Source organism: Quercus suber, unplaced genomic scaffold, assembly GCF_002906115.3.
Source record: "Quercus suber isolate HL8 unplaced genomic scaffold, Cork oak 2.0 scaffold_1078, whole genome shotgun sequence".
NCBI classification, from domain to species: domain Eukaryota; kingdom Viridiplantae; phylum Streptophyta; class Magnoliopsida; order Fagales; family Fagaceae; genus Quercus; species Quercus suber.
In genome coordinates this window covers 84356-103202 of record NW_027070484.1, presented here as the reverse complement: position 1 = coordinate 103202, position 18847 = coordinate 84356, and the positions used below count along the sequence as shown (strand labels likewise).

General features: G+C 35.0%; 3 protein-coding genes across 5 annotated transcripts; 1 reads left to right on the top strand and 2 right to left on the bottom strand.

The window, feature by feature from the left end:
• Positions 1-1237: 1237 nt before the first annotated feature.
• On the top strand, positions 1238-3496 carry LOC112003319 (large ribosomal subunit protein uL4c). The gene is made up of 2 exons (XM_024035507.2): positions 1238-2194; positions 3069-3496. The coding sequence occupies exons 1-2, from the start codon at positions 1321-1323 to the stop codon at positions 3098-3100; spliced, it is 906 nt and encodes a 301-aa protein (XP_023891275.1). The 5' UTR covers positions 1238-1320; the 3' UTR covers positions 3101-3496.
• A 3705-nt stretch (positions 3497-7201) lies between these two features.
• On the bottom strand, positions 7202-13336 carry LOC112003311 (phosphomethylpyrimidine synthase, chloroplastic). Of its 3 annotated transcripts, XR_002881948.2 has the most exons (7): positions 13144-13335; positions 11345-11676; positions 11049-11176; positions 9723-10549; positions 8466-9148; positions 7750-7837; positions 7202-7607 (listed from the first exon to the last, which is right to left on the bottom strand). XR_002881948.2 is itself a non-coding variant. In XM_024035500.2 (6 exons), exons 2-5 carry the CDS (start codon positions 11659-11661, stop codon positions 8468-8470), a joined length of 1953 nt encoding a protein of 650 aa, XP_023891268.2. In that variant the 5' UTR covers positions 11662-11676; positions 13144-13336; the 3' UTR covers positions 7202-7607; positions 8466-8467. The 3 variants fall into 3 exon arrangements, 2 of the variants coding, with proteins under 2 accessions (XP_023891268.2, XP_023891266.2); XM_024035500.2 differs by lacking the exon at positions 7750-7837 and having other exon boundaries at positions 13144-13336; XM_024035498.2 differs by lacking the exon at positions 7202-7607 and having other exon boundaries at positions 7659-7837.
• Positions 13337-15729: 2393 nt separating this feature from the next.
• On the bottom strand, positions 15730-18169 carry LOC112020202 (mavicyanin). The gene is made up of 2 exons (XM_024052761.2): positions 17798-18169; positions 15730-16294 (listed from the first exon to the last, which is right to left on the bottom strand). The coding sequence occupies exons 1-2, from the start codon at positions 17973-17975 to the stop codon at positions 15966-15968; spliced, it is 507 nt and encodes a 168-aa protein (XP_023908529.1). The 5' UTR covers positions 17976-18169; the 3' UTR covers positions 15730-15965.
• Positions 18170-18847: the final 678 nt, after the last annotated feature.

The following is an 18847-nucleotide window of genomic DNA, read 5'->3' as shown; positions in this document are numbered from 1 at the left end:
CCTTGCCCCCCTTTATGTAGACAACCAAAATGTAAGAAGCCAATAGATCAATAACTGAAATTGAATGTGTTCTTGAATGTGGTTGCAATCGCTAAAATTGTATTGTTATCAAATATGAGATTGATGCATATGAGGTTGTTAGGTCGTTGTTCACGACAGGGAATAAATTAGGATAATCTTATAAAGACACTGTTAGTGATGGAAAGATAAAGAACCTTTCATGATAGGAAATTTTTCGAGAGTTTCTTACTGATTTTAAAATCTCACATTGGATAGAAGAATAAGAAGTTGCACTAATCATATTATAAATGGTAGTCTCACAATGATAATAATGGAAGGAGGGAGATGTGGTAAACCCTGTATATAAAGTAGTGGTATGACTTTCGTGTGTGTGTGAGGTGGTTAAAATGAGTAATTCTAAAACTACAAATTATTCTACTACTTTTTTGTCATAATTCTGACATGATAGATTGTAAGTGGTTAACTATCACTTACACATGGACTCACTATTTTTTTTAACCAATCACGCTCTGCCACATCACAGTTGTGGCAAGAAGTTGTGAAAAAAGGTCATATTAACGAGTGTCCTTAGAGTATTGGTTAACAATCTAGTTAAAGAAAGTTTTTATGGGAAAAGGAAAAAAAAAAACAATTAATATTTTGATAGTTTTTTTCATTTTCCATAAAAGTGATGTTAAAATTTTTCTAAAATAGATTATTAACCAATATTCTAAGGGCACCGATTAACATTTTTTCTCAAAATATCAAAGAGTTTTATAAGAGTTTTGTGTATTTTCCCTAAAAAAATTATACGAATTTTCGAAAAGGTTATATTGTAATATTAGAATAAATAAACAAAAAGTAAAAAATTTATGCTATAATATAATAATTATTATTAGTTTTTCAAAAAAAAAATTATTATTACAATTATTTTTAAAAAATTAAATTTTAAACTTTATAAGTTAAAGTGTAATTAAATTTTATAATTTCAAAAGTGCAAGTTTAATTTAATTTTAATCTATTTAAGACAATGAAATTAGATCTAGAATTTTAATATAAATTAAAATATAATTTATTGCTTTGAAAACATAAGGTTTAATTTATTAAACCATTACCCATAAAAAAAAAAATTATTAAACCATTAAATTTTAGAGTTTAAAAATGTAATTTTTCATTTTTTTTTTTAATGAGTTCCATTTTTATTTTGATTTATCATTTCCAGGGAAAAGCTTCTTAAACCCAACGGAAGATAGACAAGTCACGAGTGGATAACAGTCAATCCCAGCTCAACTCTCACTCTCACTCTCTGTCTCTGTAAAAATGGCAACGTTCACAACCACAATACCACCCTCATCTCTCTCATTCTTCTCCTCCTCCATCTTCCTTCCAAAACTTTCTTCTTCTTCTTCTTCTTCCTTAACCTTCAGACCCAATTCCCTCAAAACCCAAACCAAACCCCTCTCAGTCACCTCTGAACTCGCCACCATCCCAGTCCTCTCCTTCACCGGCGACAAAATCGGAGAGACCCAACTCGACCTCAAGGCCGCCCCACCCGACACCGCCCGCGCCGTCGTTCACCGAGGCATCATCACCGACCTCCAGAACAAGCGCCGCGGCACCGCCTCCACCCTCACCCGCGCCGAAGTCAGAGGCGGCGGCAAAAAGCCCTACCCACAAAAAAAGACGGGCCGGGCCCGCCGCGGTTCGACCCGGACCCCGCTCAGGCCAGGCGGAGGCGTGGTATTTGGGCCTAAGCCCAGAGACTGGACCATCAAAATCAACAGGAAGGAGAAGAGGTTAGCGATATCGACCGCGATCGCAAGCGCTTTAATCAACACGATTGTGGTGGAGGATTTCGTGAACAAGTTCGAGGGGAAGCCGAAGACGAAGGAGTTTATTGCGGCGATGAAGAGGTGGGGGCTTGATCCGAAGGAGAAGTCGCTGTTTTTGATGGGAGAAGAGGAGGTTTCGGATAATGTGAGGCTTTCGAGCCGGAATATCGGGACGCTGAAGATGTTGACGCCGAGGACTTTGAATTTGTTTGACATTTTGAATGCGGATAAGCTTGTGTTGACCCCTGCGGCGGTGGAGTATTTGAATGCCAGATATGGTGTTAATAATGGTGCCTATGATGATGAAGAAGAAGAAGAAGAAGAAGAAGAAGGAGGAGAAGGAGAAGGAGAAGAAGGACAAGGTTAGTCATTTATGTACTTGTTTTTTGGGGTGTGAAAATACAATGTAGTTCCTAATCTTTAGTTCATTAGTGATTTTTAGTCATGATCATATCAGTGCCACTTATCATATCAGTGATACAAAGAAGTTAAAGTAATCATTTTTAGTCCATAATATGTCTAATGAAGTGATGACGTATCAAGTTTTAGTTTAGACATATCACTTTAAACTCCATGTATATACTAAAATCGATCATGGACTAAACTTTAAAGACCAACATTGTATTCAAGCCGTTTTTCTTTTTTTTCAAGTAAGAAGAAGATGTGGTGTAATTTTAAGTTTGAGAGTGTTATCTGTAGCTTCGGGCTTGAAATATGGCTTCATTGTGGATGATCATAGGATAACATGAAATAAGGGAATTGTTTATATTGGATGATGTTGGTGGCTATGGATTAATAACCTATGCTACTTGAGCAAATGCCAGATATTGTTATATGATTGAAGTTTATACACTCTTAATCGTGCTTTGTTGAGGATTGCCATTATGCTTTTTGTTGCCACAAATGGGCATTCTCATTGGAGAGTCTATCTAATTTCACTGTTGGCAATGTGCATCCATTTTCGTGTTACTCTTGCCAGGCCTCTGAGAAAGTTTTTTTTTTTTTTTTGGTGGTGCCTTTCTGTTACACCCATGTTTGTTAATATTTGTTAGTCTTAGCAAGGTAATTTTTTCTGGTTTGCTTCTATGGCAGTCATGGATTGGTACTTCATTCTAGCTGAGTATGAGTAACGTAACCTGGGAATTTCCTTTGCTGTTTCTTATAAGAGTTTAAGACTGGCAGTGGATCTATTATTCATGCTATTCTTCGACTGATTATATTTCTTGGCATATACAGGAACAGAGGCAGATGAAAATACTAATGCATGACCTGCTTATTCCTTGATTGACCCAGGACCAATACCATTTCATTCCGGCTAACCCTGAAGGGGGATTCTGCCCTTTATGTTGCAGTTGCCATCTTATCAGTTATCATATTGCTGGCTGATTTTGGTAAATTTTCTGTGCTTGATTTTTGTATTAATTTCCACATTCCTTTAATACAATTGTGTCTATTTGGATCTTGTACCTTGTTGTATCTCCAGAATGTTGCTTCCTGGCTCAACTCTCCTCCCTTTGTAGGATATATAATCTACGGATACACTCTTGGGCTATTGTTCTGGTTTGGATTTTGTGGTTCTTACCTTTTGTGAATTTTTTCTGTACCTTATTAGGATTGCACATTGTTGTTTCACTGTAATGAATACTCCATATAATACCCCGTAACTGAGTCTTTGTAACGCCTCCCCCCCCTCCATCTAGAAGTTTGATATTTTCAATCCAAAGGTTATAGGATCAGATTGCAGGAAAATCTCTTATTACATTCTCTATGTTGTCATTACTTCTAGCTAGATGACAGATTTCTTGAATCCAAATTGAAGTTAAATGGCAAGCTGGAGTTGGAGTGGATAATAAAATAGTACTCATTTTAAAATTGATTAACAACATTGTCAGAGCTCATGGAGATGTATCTGTATTTGGTGGAGTATACTCGTGAAGGAAATGATCTTTACAGTCATTATTAATTAATGAACAAAATATTGCTAAATCATCCCCGCAAGATCTTTACATGGAAATGAAAGGTCCTGTCATCATTTAATGGTGGAAAATATTGATATAGCAAACGAAATTCATGCTATGTCACGCATGAGGTTTCAAAGTGATTTTGGTTTATGAATTCTGTCAGTTATGTCAAAAGGTACCACCGTACCAAAGCTTTATTTGCCTAAGTTGTGTGAGGTCTCCACTCTGGTTCACTATGTTCACTTCCCTAGCTATAGGCACTTGTCATTTTTATGAACTCCTGGATATCTTTGCTAATGGATTTTGGACGTGCTGTAAGGTAATATGGTACGGACTTCCTTGGGGATCAAGTATATTCTGATTTTATGTAGAATTTGGATGTATATGTATTCGATAAGAGTTGTTCTACAACCACGACAAAATTTCACAAAACATTTTCATTACAAGTGAGGTGTCAATCCATTATAGATCAAAATAAAATGTAATTAAAAAAAAAAGATTATACTGGGATTCACCACAACAAAAAATAAAGGTGTTGTGAAAATGTTGCAAGATTTTGTTGTATCTTTAGACTTTTTCATTCATAACTGATTGTCTTAATAAAAAAATTTTTCATACAACAAAAGGATAAGGTTCAAGGGAAGATAATAACATTAAGTTCTAATCACCACTATAGTCATTACTGAGTGCAAACCCAAATATGTTCATGAAACTAGGCAAGATTGGCTAATTGTTGAGATTCTTGCAGCACGGCTTGATGAGCAGCATAAATAGAAGCACTGATCTTCCGTGCCAAGATTCTTTGAACGTCTTCAACGAAGGACTCTGCTTTCCATTTGATGCATCTGTTGCCTTTAATCATTTCTTCTATTCCTTGTTCAATCAAGATGATGTTGAATTGATGTTTAGGTGAATTGCTTTCGGTAGAGCTTCTCTGATTGCTAAACATCTCACCACCAATAATTCCAGTACCGTTTCACTAAATGATCCAACACAAATTTCCTCATTTTTTTTCTTTCTTCTTCCTGGCCTACTTACACCCAAGAATTTGAAGTATATATTTTTCTGATGACTGGGTTTTGAGAGAAATGAAAGAGGAGGAAGAGGAATGTGGGAGAGAAAAAAAAGAGGAGTGGGGGAGAGAGTTCACACAGATAAGAAAATGTAATGGGGTTAGAAAGTCTGAAGCTTTTGATCCAATTTGACATGTGAGCTCCACCTGTTAAAGTTAACGTTGAGTTTTGGTGATGAAATTTGAAGTCAACTTTTTAGCCAAACAAATTGGGAGTTAGTAAAGAGAGAAATAAAGAATTAGATATGATATATGAGTTAAGAGTTTTGAGTTATAAGAACGGAGTTTTTCTACATTTATCTAGTTTGCTAGTGAAATCTAGTTTAGGCTTAAACCAATTGACGACTCAATTAGATTTTGGTCTTATTCCTAGTTGCTAAGTTTATAACAAGTAACAACTAAAAATTCAATGAAACTTCTAGGCATTAAAGTTACCTTTCATGGCATTAACATGTCTACTAGATACCAACTTTATCGTTAAATCTTTTAGGGGGGTTTGTAAAGAAACCATTATACCAAAAAGGTATTTTTAAAGCCAAAAACCTTACAGTTTAGTAACATTTATGAGGAGAACCAAGGTTTGAATCCTCCTCCTCTATTGTTGTAACTATAGAATTATAAATAATTTTTCCCCAGGTTCTTGCAAAAATTAGAAAAGGTGTGTTGGCTAAAATATGAGGTATTGTAAATTTGTACCTACCATGATTCATTTATGTAATTCAATAATTTAACCTAGTTAGTATAATAGTATACATATTGCTAGTAAGAGCATTAGCAATGGACTAGCCACTAAACATGTCTAGACAATGAAATATTTTAAGAATTTTTCCCTCCATCCTTGAGCCTCACCCTCTTTTGATCTCCCTCTCTCTCCCGAGGCGTCGCAAATTTGTTTTCAACGTGGATTTCGTGAACAATTGGGTCTTGAGGTGGGATGAGTTAAAGTGGCTGAGTTAAGTTTTTGTGATGGTGATGATGTTCGATGGCAGTGCTCAACTTAGCTTTCAATGGTGCTCTACAGCGCCAATTGGGGACAATTCTAAGTTGGATCAATGAGTTGGTAGTGAGAATGAAAAAGGAAAGGAAGAAATGGGTTGTAGTGATGCGGTGAAGGAGAGAGAAGGAAAAGAGAAATTTAAAAATTAATAGAATGCAGGAATTAAAAAAAAGATAAATAATGAAAAAGGAAAGGAAGAAATGGGGAGAAATGGGTTGTAGTGATGCGATGAAGGAGAGAGAAGAAAAAGAGAAATTTAAAAATTAATAGAATGCAGGAATTAAAAAAAGATAAATAATAATCCAATGTGAGATGCATTTGAAAGTGACTACGAAAAATGCAATATAACTTCTTAAGATCAAATGGTAGAGATGGTAAAAGGCTTTGGCTGCAAGATGAGTAAATGACCCATGGAATTTGCACAGGAGCTGGTGATCGACAATGTGTTTTTTGAAGGTGATTTGGAGATCATTATCATGGAATTTAGGGGAAGTAGTTCTCAAGTTTCCCACTTCAGTCATACCATTGAAGACACAGACTTGTGTTAAAGCTTTTCAGCAGACATCTTTCACCCATATTGGTAGACGGGAAGAGTAGCCCATGCATTAGATAGATGAGCTAGATCTTCTCCTCTTTTAGCCTGGATGAAGGATATTTCACCAGATATTCAAAGTGTTTACATTGGCCATTTGACCCAGATTGAATAAAGTTCTTAAGGTTGATTCTAAAATTTAAATATATAAAAAAAAAAAAAAGGCTTCTTAAGATCAAATTAGCCTAAAACTTTATCTAAGCCGATGTTAATGCTCTAATGTTGCCCTCATTAGCATAATAGCATTCGACAATCATATTTTAGTACGAATATTTTATTACTATTCCATAGTATATTATTAGGTTTTACATGTTAATGTGTATTTTCTATTTCAGAGGTCGAGCAACATTCATGTATATATGGCCAGTAGAATCAATGTGACTTCATAATAAAGCACAGGAAAAAGACAGAACTGCCAGTTTCAGCTACTTCCCAGCCACATGACTAATTAACCTGGCCATGACATTGAATCTGCCTCACATGGATCAGATAGCCCGAACCATGAATAAAAGCTTCCGCCCTGTGCAAGCACCAAAACAAACAGGAAAAGAAAATGCACGCTCCCTACGCAGGCATTATCCTGTTCAGGTTCAAAGGGACTATCTCAGCCTGCCCTGCTTTCTAAAATTTAAATATATAAAAAAAAAAAAAAGGCTTCTTAAGATCAAATTAGCCTAAAACTTTATCTAAGCCGATGTTAATGCTCTAATGTTGCCCTCATTAGCATAATAGCATTCGACAATCATATTTAAGTACGAATATTTTATTACTATTCCATAGTATATTATTAGGTTTTACATGTTAATGTGTATTTTATATTTCAGAGGTCGAGCAACATTCATGTATATATGGCCAGTAGAATCAATGTGACTTCATAATAAAGCACAGGAAAAAGACAGAACTGCCAGTTTCAGCTACTTCCCAGCCACATGACTAATTAACCTGGCCATGACATTGAATCTGCCTCACATGGATCAGATAGCCCGAACCATGAATAAAAGCTTCCGCCCTGTGCAAGCACCAAAACAAACAGGAAAAGAAAATGCACGCTCCCTACGCAGGCATTATCCTGTTCAGGTTCAAAGGGACTATCTCAGCCTGCCCTGCTGAAAGCCTAGCCAAATAGCTAGAGCTCAAGCAGATAAAGGCACCCCTGGTGCATCTCTTATGTTAATTCGACAGCAAAAGAAATCATGATGTACAATTAAACATGAAACAAAGGCATTTTATTACTGGGGCACACGAAACAAACAGAATAAAGATAGATATGTCTTCAAAGCTTTAATAAACTAAACTTTGAACTTCCCAACAGTGTTCTTGATAAGTCAAACATGCACCAAGTCTTTCATGATTTCCAAACTGATTCTCCTCATTTATATGATCCTGCCAAATACATGCCGTAAGACATTGTTCATTTTTAACTTGCAACGGAAAATAAATAAATCTAGAGATGATTTGTGAGAAATATTAGCATATTCAACTTGCTATGGTTACATGAAGAATGAACATGGTTAAAGTTCACTTGATATGACCATGTGTTGGCAGGCATATCAGCATTCTAACTCACTTCACATAAAACACATCATAGCATGTCTACTGAAAATTAATGAACATTTGGCCAGATCTTGCTTTTCCTAATATAAAGTTATAGTATGACATCTATAACCATCCCTGTTTCTAGCATGAGGAGAAAAATAGTCATGCTCTAATTGCACTTTGTTGTAAGGGAAGAGGCATCATATTCAGCAATCCCTATCAGCTACCACCTGGGAGGGGGTTTAAGATCCCTATACGATCATGTGTTCATCATTTTGGCATCCAGATAATAAATCTATAGTCTTAAAGTTCATGTGTATTTACATGTTTTTATCTTAGTTTAGTAATATTAGGAGGCTGCAATTTCTAGATCACTATCCATATATTGAACACTGTGGATCATACTTGGACAAAACAAAGCCAAGAGAATGCATTTCATAAAGGATAATATATCTATATTGCAAAATGCACTGACCTTCACCTCTCTGAGGAGCTTACATAACTTGCAGGCAAGTAGATTTCCCCACCTATTTCACCATGTTGTTCTCCACTGACAGTTTTCCTAGCAGCCAGAAACTCAGCACTCATAGCATCCATCCCGTGCTGCACAGCTTCCTCAGCACTTCCATAGCCATGCTCCTCAGCATACTTCCTCACATCCTCAGTTATCTTCATTGAGCAGAATTTTGGTCCACACATAGAGCAAAAATGGGCCACCTTAGCACCTTCTGCTGGCAGGGTTTCATCATGGAAGGACATGGCAGTCATAGGGTCCAATGACAAAGCAAACTGGTCCATCCACCGGAACTCAAATCTTGCCTTGCTTAATGCGTCATCCCAGGCTTGAGCGTATGGGTGACCTTTGGCTAAATCAGCTGCATGAGCAGCTATCTTATATGCTATAACTCCAGCCTTTACATCATCCCGATTTGGCAACCCAAGGTGTTCTTTTGGAGTTACATAACATAGAAGAGCAGTGCCTAGAGCCCCAATATTAGCAGCACCAATTGCAGAGGTGATGTGATCATATCCAGGAGCAATGTCAGTTGTTAAAGGACCAAGGGTGTAGAAAGGTGCTTCATTACACCATTCCAGTTGTTTTTGCATGTTCTCAGGAATCTTGTGCATTGGAATATGTCCAGGCCCTTCATTCATGACCTGAAAGTGCACAATGTCATATTTTAGGTCATAATGACATAATGTTAAATCAAAAGCAATTACTGGGGTGGGGGGGAGGGAGGGGGGAGGAAAGCAGTTGCTATAAATACATTGAGTCCCTGTACACTTCTTTTAAAAAAATGTTTAGTTTCACAGTTTTTTTATTTTTTTTATTTTTTTATTTTTATTTTTATTTTTAATTTAAGTCAAATTAAACTAGTAACTCCATTAATTAATGCCTCCATGACTAATTCAACCAAGTTTAATTACAGGTGCTAAACTATCCCCATTAATTAGCAGTACAATTCAATGGACTTGTAGTCTGTGTCTACCTGATTTTATAATGCTCATAAAAAAGTAGGCCCTGGAGAACACTACACTATGAAAAACACAATATAATGGGGATAGTGTACAGCCCTGATTCTACTTAAGGATAGCACTTGAAAGAAGTATGATTGCTAAGTATATGTAAACATCACAGGGGCAACATAAAGCTTAACATGCAGCAAAGTTTCCTCATATTGTTATATTTTTATATGCACTAGGCCACAATAAAATTTTGAAATGTCATTACCTGGACATCCTTCTCCCATGCTCTGCGGGTCAGTTCTCCCTGAGTTAGCAGCTCTGCAAACTGAGCAGTGTCATTGGCATCATAAATGGACCCAGGTCTCAGCCCATCTCCTATTGACAGGGCTACATCATACTGATTACAGATGTCAAGTATGTCATCCCAGTGCTCATAAGCAAAATTCTCCTTATGGTAAGCTAAGCACCACTTTGCATGAATGGATCCTCCACGTGAAACAATTCCTGTCATGCGCTTTGCTGTTAGTGGGATGTATCGTAGTAGAACCCCAGCATGGATAGTGAAGTAATCCACACCCTGCTCAGCTTGTTCAATCAGGGTGTCCCTGAAAACTTCCCAGTTAAGATTTTCTGCAATCCCATCCACCTTTTCAAGTGCTTGATAGATGGGTACAGTCCCTACTGGTACAGCAGAATTACGTAGGATCCACTCACGGGTCTCATGGATGTGGCGACCTGTAGAGAGATCCATGACAGTGTCGCCACCCCACATGGTTGCCCATTGAACCTTATAAACTTCTTCTTCGATGGAGCTTGCAACAGCAGAATTTCCAATATTTGCATTCACTTTGACCAAAAAATTTCTTCCAACTATCATTGGCTCCAGCTCCAGGTGCTTCTTATTGGAAGGAATGATTGCCCGCCCACGAGCAACCTCTGACCTCACAAATTCTGGGTCAAGCCTCTCGCGAGTGGCGCAGTACAACATTTCCTCAGTTATAATTCCCTGCTTAGCATAGTACATCTGCGTGTATCTAGGAGCACCTAATTTCTCGCGCCTGTCAATCCAGTCCTTGCGCAGTTTTGGAAGTCCTGTTTTACTAGCAATGTCAATTCAAAAGTAGCCAAGTAATGAATGATAATTAACACCTAAAAGGCTGAATTAGAAGACACTGAACTGATACAAAAATTAATAAATTGAACTACTTCATTGAAATCATCAATCTGGATTGTTTCAATCCATTTCCGACAGAAGTCAGGAAATATCCATACAAAGAAGATAAAGCTACGAAAATCTGAAAAAGTTGATATGGTAGTGTTCCTCACAGTTTAATGTTTTCCAAAGCTATTGTCATTAGAAGAAAGTTATCATAGAACATTTGAGGACTTGAGGTAATTTTGACTGAACCGTACCAACTGGATTCAACAGAATAAAATAGCATTGATTACTTGGAAGATACTAGGGTCCATATGAAGATGGAAGATGTAAGATTTTTTTTAAAGCCCTCATTAACAACCAAAAAATAAATGAAAAACAGAACCAAAGACTTCAAAAAATGGATATATAGAAGTTAAAACTCGATATGCATACCAATGCGAGGGTTGATGTTTTGAGGACCACTGGTGTCGTAGGTGTCAAAGTTTGGTTCATCCCCAGCCAGGTGGACTCTTCGAAAGGGAACTTTGAGTACATGACCGGATTGTTCATGAGTAACTTCCCTGTATGGCAGATCATGCATCAATTCATTGCAAACAAAACGTATCTGAGGGCATTCAAGTGGGTGTCAATGTGAATGCCTTGAGCAGACAAGAGTTAGGGAACCAAACATCTCAAAATGAAAACAAAATTAATCATAAAACACAATGGAAGAAGAACAAGAGGTGTACTTATATTCTTTTGTGCTCTTTGGAAAGCATTGTTCAAAGGATGGAAGGGGCAGAAAATCAGGAGAAGCAGGATCAACTGTATGCTTCCTTTGTTTGATTTTATCCGAATCAGTTGCTGGGGGATCAAAGGTTAATGTGGCTTTAGTACCCGAGCTAACAGCCGCAGCAGCAAACATTTCCTTCTTAGATGATGCACTTGAGACACGCCCAACGACATCAAACCCAGGCAAGAAGGCAGTACTGGGGAACTTTGCTGGAGAAGCATGGTTGCCATTCTGGCACACAACTGATGTCAAGCTAGCATGCACTGATGCCATCTCTAGGTTGTTGATCTGAACAGAGTATAAAAAAGATTACAATCTAGGAGACACTTAAAAGGTCATACACAATGCACAAAGCACCCACTTTTTGCAGGGTCAAGGAGAAGTGATTGTTAGAAGCCTTAACCCCATTTGTCCATCACTAAATAACAGAGTTATAACTTGTAATCAAAAGGAAAAATTAGGGCAATGTTTGGTTCACTGAATGTAGATTACATTAAGAATAGTAATCTTTATTACTGAGAATAGAAGACATTGTAATAGTATAACTATTACTATTCATAAATTTGGTTGTTACATATGGAAAACTTATAAAAGATCACGTATAAGGAAACTTTATATTTTTGGAAATATATTAATTTTAAAATCTATTATATATACTAAGGAATAGCTATTACATCCATTTTAAAGAAGAATAACTATTCTTCAATTTAAAAAATAGTTATTCCAATGTAATAACTAATCAATGTAATAAAGATGCAATCAAATGACCAAATTGATATTACACATGAATAACTATTCCATTACAGGAGCTATTACAGCATACCAAACGTACCCTTATACATTTACAATCTTAATTTCTTGCTTTATGCTTTCATAATTGAATTTGCTGAACTTCTGTTGACATGGTTCTTAACATTGTTAGTTCTTTTTCTTCTTCATTTTAATATGATAATAAATTAATCAGATTTATTTTTTCCTTGATAAGTACAAAAGGTCAGACATTAGTGTGATGGCAAGTGCTTCCACCCAAAGCATGATGTCACGAGTTTGGGAATCAGTCTCTCCCAAAACAAAAACAAAAAATAATAAGGCTGTCTACCAATTACCTTTACTGGACTCCCTAAATAAGCTTTGTGCACGAATAAAACTTAAAAAAAAAAAAATAAAAAAATTATAGAAAGAGATTTTGCTTTTGGCTCTGTGGCAGAGAGTCCTAAACGTAACAATTAATATATATATATATATATATATTGAAAAGAAATTGCTGCAGAACCAGAACCTATGAAAATGATATTACTTTTTCCTAATAAACATGTCTAGGAGACAGCTCAACTTAATTACAGTTCCTGTAAAAAAATCGATCTACAATTTCCAGAGTCTCACAAAATACAAAATTTGAAATGAAATAAAAAACAAAAATCTCAACTCAACATAGTTCAATATTCACTCTCTGGTAACCAAACACACAGAGAGAGAGAAGAACTATTTTATTTAATAAAAGAAAAAATCATTTCCTTCATATTATTACCTCCTTCAGTTTTGGGTGAGAAGCAGAGAACTAAGTCAAAACGTGAGAGAAATTAACGGATCAGAAAAAAAGATGAAAACAAAACAAATGGAAGGAATTGAGCCTCTGAAACGTAAACATGCATGCAAATATATATATATATATATATATTTACAATAATGATTTCTAATTAACATTCTGAATGGGAATTAGAGCTAAAGAAACACAGAGAGAGAAAGAGAGAGAACCTGAATACAAAGAGGCCTTGTGTTGTGTAGTCTTATCTTCTACTTTTCCTTCTCTCTCTCTTTCTTTCTAACAGGGTCAGGGTGTGGGTGTGAGAGTTATTTCTGAGCTCATATGCCGAAGATTACGTTCGCTTTTTATAACAAGTTACAGTTACAGCCACTCTCTCTCTTGGAGTACCCCAAAAAGCTCTTTTTGTTGCCCAATTTATTAACTTAAAAAGCTTTTCTTGACGTGGCTCTCACTCGTCATCTCTCTTTGCTTTACTTAGATATTTCTTCCATTTTTTTATTTTCTTTTCTTTTTGACAAATTACACCCATGCGTTCGTCGATTCAATTACCCAATCAGGTACCATTTTATTTATTTATATTTATTTTAAATATGGGCTAATAATTGGTTGTCAAAATTTATTTATTTATTTATTTTTGTAATAATTTTTTGTTAAATTTTTAGGGTTAATCATCTGTGGACTGTGCTTGTTTGGGCTGACATGTGGTTGTTTGACCTAAATTGTGATGCTACTGGGGCTGATTTGTGGAGTCGATTGAACTCATCGGTGTAGAGGGGGCAAAAATTTGGAGGGAGTGGGCCAAGTTTTATTTTCCTTAAGCCCAATTTGAATTAAGCTTTAATATATTTACAATATTGGGAGGCCAGAGTTCCTTTGAGGACATCGTCCCTGCCCATAGATTTGTTCATCTTACATATTGTGAGAAGAGATGTAGTATCTTGTACATCGGTTGATGTAACAATGTCTAAAAAATAACACACAACATGTGAATGAAGTCTCTGAGTTGGTCTCCACCAATTGTGAGACATTGTTTGCTAGCAACCGATGTAAAATAAATTTTCCTCATCGAACTACCATGAGATAAACCAAGAGAGAAAAGGAAAGGAAAAACTTTTTTCTTTCGGATCTATATGGTCTTTATCATTTTAGGCTTTGTCATGTTCCTGATGTAGCTCCTTTTGTTTGTTAGTTGAATGCATTCTCCAGATTACCAAAAAAAAAAAAAAAACACCAAAGAGGTTCATGGGATAAGGCATTCATTTACTATGAAGGACTTGTTGGCAAGATCATATACACCTTTTCTTTCATGCGAAACTTTCTATTATCATGTGACACATTATGTTTTGAACTTTGCCTTGATACGGGTTTTCATTTTTATTTTTTTCTTATCAAGCCAAAACAGAAAATCTTTATTGTTTTTGCAAATTAATCCTTTGAGATTGTCTTAACTATGTTCTTTTTAAAATGAACTATACATCCGATCCCATACGTTCTTATTTTTCGTTTCCTTCCCCCCCCCCCCTTATATATATATATTTTTGGCACAATAGTAACGTATAATTCAATTTTATATAAAAAGAATAATTAATTCTAATTAGGACTATAAATTGAGTAATCAATTTATGAAGTTTTCTGTTATCAGGAACTTGCAATTTATTTATTAATTCATAGGCAATGTAAATTGCAAGTTTCATTTTGAGGTTTAGAAATGAAATTATGATGTAACCAATTAGTATTTTCAATTTATGATAGACAGATTCGAACCTCAAATTCCTTATTTGAAGTTTAGAGATTTTACCAATTAAGTTAATTGAAACTTGTTATCGTTACTCAAAGTTTCTAATATCTCCTTTATTGATGTTGTTATTCACATGCTAGGCCACTTGAACAAACCAGACTTGGAGATTTTTGTACTATTTTTTGGTTTCTTTGGAATCACAGAAATGAGGCACATTTGGATCTTCGAGCATCGTGTTCATCCTCCATTGCTTTGGCTCGAAAAATAGTAAATTTTACAATTCATTTCTTGAACATTCAAACAGTTTTCTTAGCTCTTTTTACCCTTTGATTTTCAACTTTGTGTTTTTATTTTGGTAAACTACTTTTGTGCTAACTATTTGTATTTGGGGTGAACTTGGCTTGGCATTACCAAAGGAGTGCATCTTGCTTTCTTTTTGTTTGCAGAAAACCTCCTCCGTGCTTTGAGTTGTTTTTTTATTTTATTTTTATTTATTAAAAAAAAAAACTCCTTTGTTTGCTCTAGTTATACATTTAAGTATAGTTTCTTTTAATAAAAGTCACTGTTTGTTTTTTCTAAAAGGAGGGGTGATCAGTTAAGGCTTTAGAGTCATCCCATAGAATCTATAAATTTCTTGAAGAAAACTTTAGTGAAGATCCTTTGAAACTATATATGGTTGAGAAACACCTATTGTACTTTTAGTTGAACTTTGTACATAGTCTTTGATTAGGAAGGACATGTATTGTCCTATTGGTAGAATATTGTAAATTTCATTGTGTGTCATGTTGCATCCTCTCTTCCTTTATAAGAGGTTCATGTCATTTGCATAAATTAAACAGCGAAACTAATAATACTTTTCTAGTTTTCTTCAGATAACTTATAGTTTAGTGCACTGGAATACTAGAGTCTAGACTTTAGATGCAAGTTGTCTACCAAAAAAAAAAAAATTGTTAGTCCATCTACAAGGGTGGTTGCCTTCTTCCATTTACTGTAATTGCTTTTTATCCCAAAGCTTTTGACTTTCATGTAAAAGATAGTAGTAAGGTTCATGAGTCATGAGCTTAATTACTTTTCTTTGTGCAGGGGGAAAAAATGGTGAATGACCACATAATCTATACACATCTTACACACACACAGATTAATTGACACTTGATTTTGATTCTTTATTGTTACGTGTTGATTTTGTATTAACAGCTTGGACAGGACCCTTTGTATTCAAAATTTTAAAAGCATCAAATACCCATTCAAAATTCTGTCCAACTCCAAAGTTCAAGCCCAAAACCTTGGCTCCTTTTATATTAACAGCATGAACAGAACCAATAGCAAACCAGAAAGCATTCCAATGCTATTGTGTTTTGAATTGGCCGAAGACTTGGTAATCATCCCAAATATACCACCACCGCCCGAAGACTCACCTCCTTTCATTACACTGATTCTTAACCTTTCCCCATTTTGGCATTGGTTTTTGAGACCACAAATGAAGTAGTGATCACCGGGTTTGGTGACCTCAAAAATCGCGGGTCCATTATCATACTTTTTGATCACATGGCTTTGAGTGCAGTCATCATAATCTTCCTTTTTAACCTCTAGCACGTTGTGCAAGCCCGTAGTGTACAAGAAGACTGCAATTCAAGAGTGAGAATCAATGTTAAGATTGAATTGAATAAAGATCAAATAATCAAAAGATATGATAGAATTTGAAACCTATAACGTAATTTACCTCTATTATATGATGATTGTTTTTAATTGTTAGGCTAAGATATCAATGAGGTTGTTTTAGGTGTAAGCATATGATTCAAATCTAGGTCATTTATCCATGATATAGAAGATTTTATTAATTGAACTAATTAAAATTCAATATCGGCCCAATTCCCCCACCCCCCCCCCCCCAATATTTATTACCTAAGCTAGGCCTAAAGATGTATATATATGTGATTTTCAAGAGCCTTTTATTTATTTATTTTTGGATACAAGATAGAATTTCTACTCTAACTTAATCTAAGTGTATATGTGTGTAAAACTCCCTCTTAGAGACTTAAACTCCGGCCCTTCTGTTTCATAAGCACTTATACTTGTGGAGTGACTATCGCACCAAATGTGTGCAGTAGTCCTTTTAATTCAATCTTACATGACACTATTACAATCATAGGTGAAAAAGTAAAATAAAGGTGCTAGAAAATTGTAGAGTTGTTATTGTTGTGATGAGTTAGTAACAGAGATGTGACAAAGCTCATATCATGTACTATGACATGTTACTATTTGTCTAAAGTGACCAAAACATGAAAATTATAAAAATAGAAAATATATAAATAAGAAACTTGGTTTACCACAAGATATGGATGAGCCTACTATCGAATTTGACATAAACACTACTATGTTACTTACCACAAACAAATGCGATTAAAAAGAAGCATATTAAAAGATTGTAGAGTTACTACTCAATATTATGTAAGTGATCAACAAATGAGACAACGTTATACATGCATTTGTATTTATGATTTTAATTCCAATTGCATTGTAACTAAAGTTTGTATTTTGCAGTTGATTCTATGTTGATTTTTTTTAGAGGAAATCATATGAAGATCTTTGAAGGAAAATATTCTTATTTCCTTACAAATGATGAAAACTTTCACATTAAGATTCTCAAATTCCTTGTATATAAGTTGCTTTACAACCAAACATGACGGGTACTAATTGGAAGGGGTATCTGATAATTAAGATGGTCTTATGAGACCACCCTCTCATAGTTTATGGGTCCCATATATGATGTGCTAGGAGAGATGGTACCTAGTTAGGGGCTTTCAATAAGCCCTAAACTTGTGACACATTTTGGCATAATAATTGCCTTAAAATTTTTAGTATCATTCTGTAAAAACTTCCAATCTTTGTCATTGAAGCATTGACTAGTGAGCAAAGTCTCAATTAATTTGTCTTTTCTGATTGTTATTATCTTTTCTTTTGATCGGTAAATAGTAGAGGAGAAGGAAGATGAGATTCGAATAACAAATGTAAGTTATCACCACTTAAACTCATGAGAAATTTAGAAAATTCACATTTGCGTTTTTGTTCATCAACCCAGAAGAAGACGCACTTCAGGCAAACATAAAATCTTAATAAGAACTTACCCAGTTTGTCTCCAGAAGTGAAATTTCTTGGCTTGGCCCAGGCTTGGTAAAAGGAAGTATTTGCAGGGAAGCGCCAACCAAAGCTTCCTCCAACAATGTGTGTCATTGCACCCACCTGCCCAGTTAGAAAATAGCCCATAGTTACCCACAAAATTAAAGAAAGCAGCATTTTGGCCATATTTTTTTTACAATACTCCTTCCCTTTCTTTTTTTTTTTCCTGGGCTTGGTGAGCTTTGTGTTGGAAGAAATTTTGAACTTTCTTTATCTCCTCCAACAAAGAAGATGACTGTGGATGGCTAAAATATTATGGAAAGTTTTTTATAGTAAACTCTGTTATTAGGTCATTCCTAAAATCATCCATGGGATACCATCACACAGACCTGTATAACAATACCAACAATGATCCCCAAAAGTTTTCAAGTGCCACAATGTGCTGTTATACGTTAATACAATACCAATCAAATTTACTGACATTTAAACCCATTTCTCATGACATGTGTATATGTTCATGGAGATCACCTAGAATATATATAGTATCAAAATTAGTAACTTTGCTATATATACTTGTGCAGTTGTTTTTTTTTTAATCAAATGTCAAATGATCCTAAAATTTCGGAACTTAGACTGGTTGTTGGTTTTTTTTTTTTTTTTTTTTAATAGGAACTTGGTTGTTGTTGTTCTTAATAAAATGTCAATATATATAACAATAACAATGGCAACAACCTAAATTAAAGCCTGTGTCATGAATCTTATAATCATAATGAGTGTTCATTTGGAAGTAACTTATTTAATTTTTTTTTTATTAAAAGTGTGTTAAGATATACTTATATTTTGAAAAAAAGAAAAAAAAATTGAAAAAAATTGAGAAAAAGTGGGATAAAAAGTAATTTTAAAATGCTATGCATAAAAATTAAAAGCTAAAAATTAAGAGCTTATAAGCTAGGCTCCAAAGAATGATCAGTTGGCTTAAAAATGTCAAACTAGTTTTTGTATCATGGAGATTAAAATAAGATATATGATGTAAAATTTCCTTTTTACTGTATTTAATG

Bases quoted from the DNA above. Each gene is read 5' to 3' on its own strand.
- LOC112020202 (XM_024052761.2), bottom strand. From the start codon at position 17,975: ATGGCCAAAATGCTGCTTTCTTTAATTTTGTGGGTAACTATGGGCTAT. The intron at 16,295-17,797 runs GTAAGTTCTTAT...CTTGAATTGCAG, and splicing joins CACTTCTGGAGACAAACTGG to TCTTCTTGTACACTACGGGC.
- LOC112003311 (XM_024035500.2), bottom strand. From the start codon at position 11,661: ATGGCATCAGTGCATGCTAGCTTGACATCAGTTGTGTGCCAGAATGGC. The intron at 11,177-11,344 runs GTACACCTCTTG...TCTGCCATACAG, and splicing joins AAGAGCACAAAAGAATATAA to GGAAGTTACTCATGAACAAT. The intron at 9,149-9,722 runs GTAATGACATTT...GTGCACTTTCAG, and splicing joins CATGGGAGAAGGATGTCCAG to GTCATGAATGAAGGGCCTGG.
- LOC112003319 (XM_024035507.2), top strand. From the start codon at position 1,321: ATGGCAACGTTCACAACCACAATACCACCCTCATCTCTCTCATTCTTC. The intron at 2,195-3,068 runs GTTAGTCATTTA...TGGCATATACAG, and splicing joins AGAAGGAGAAGAAGGACAAG to GAACAGAGGCAGATGAAAAT.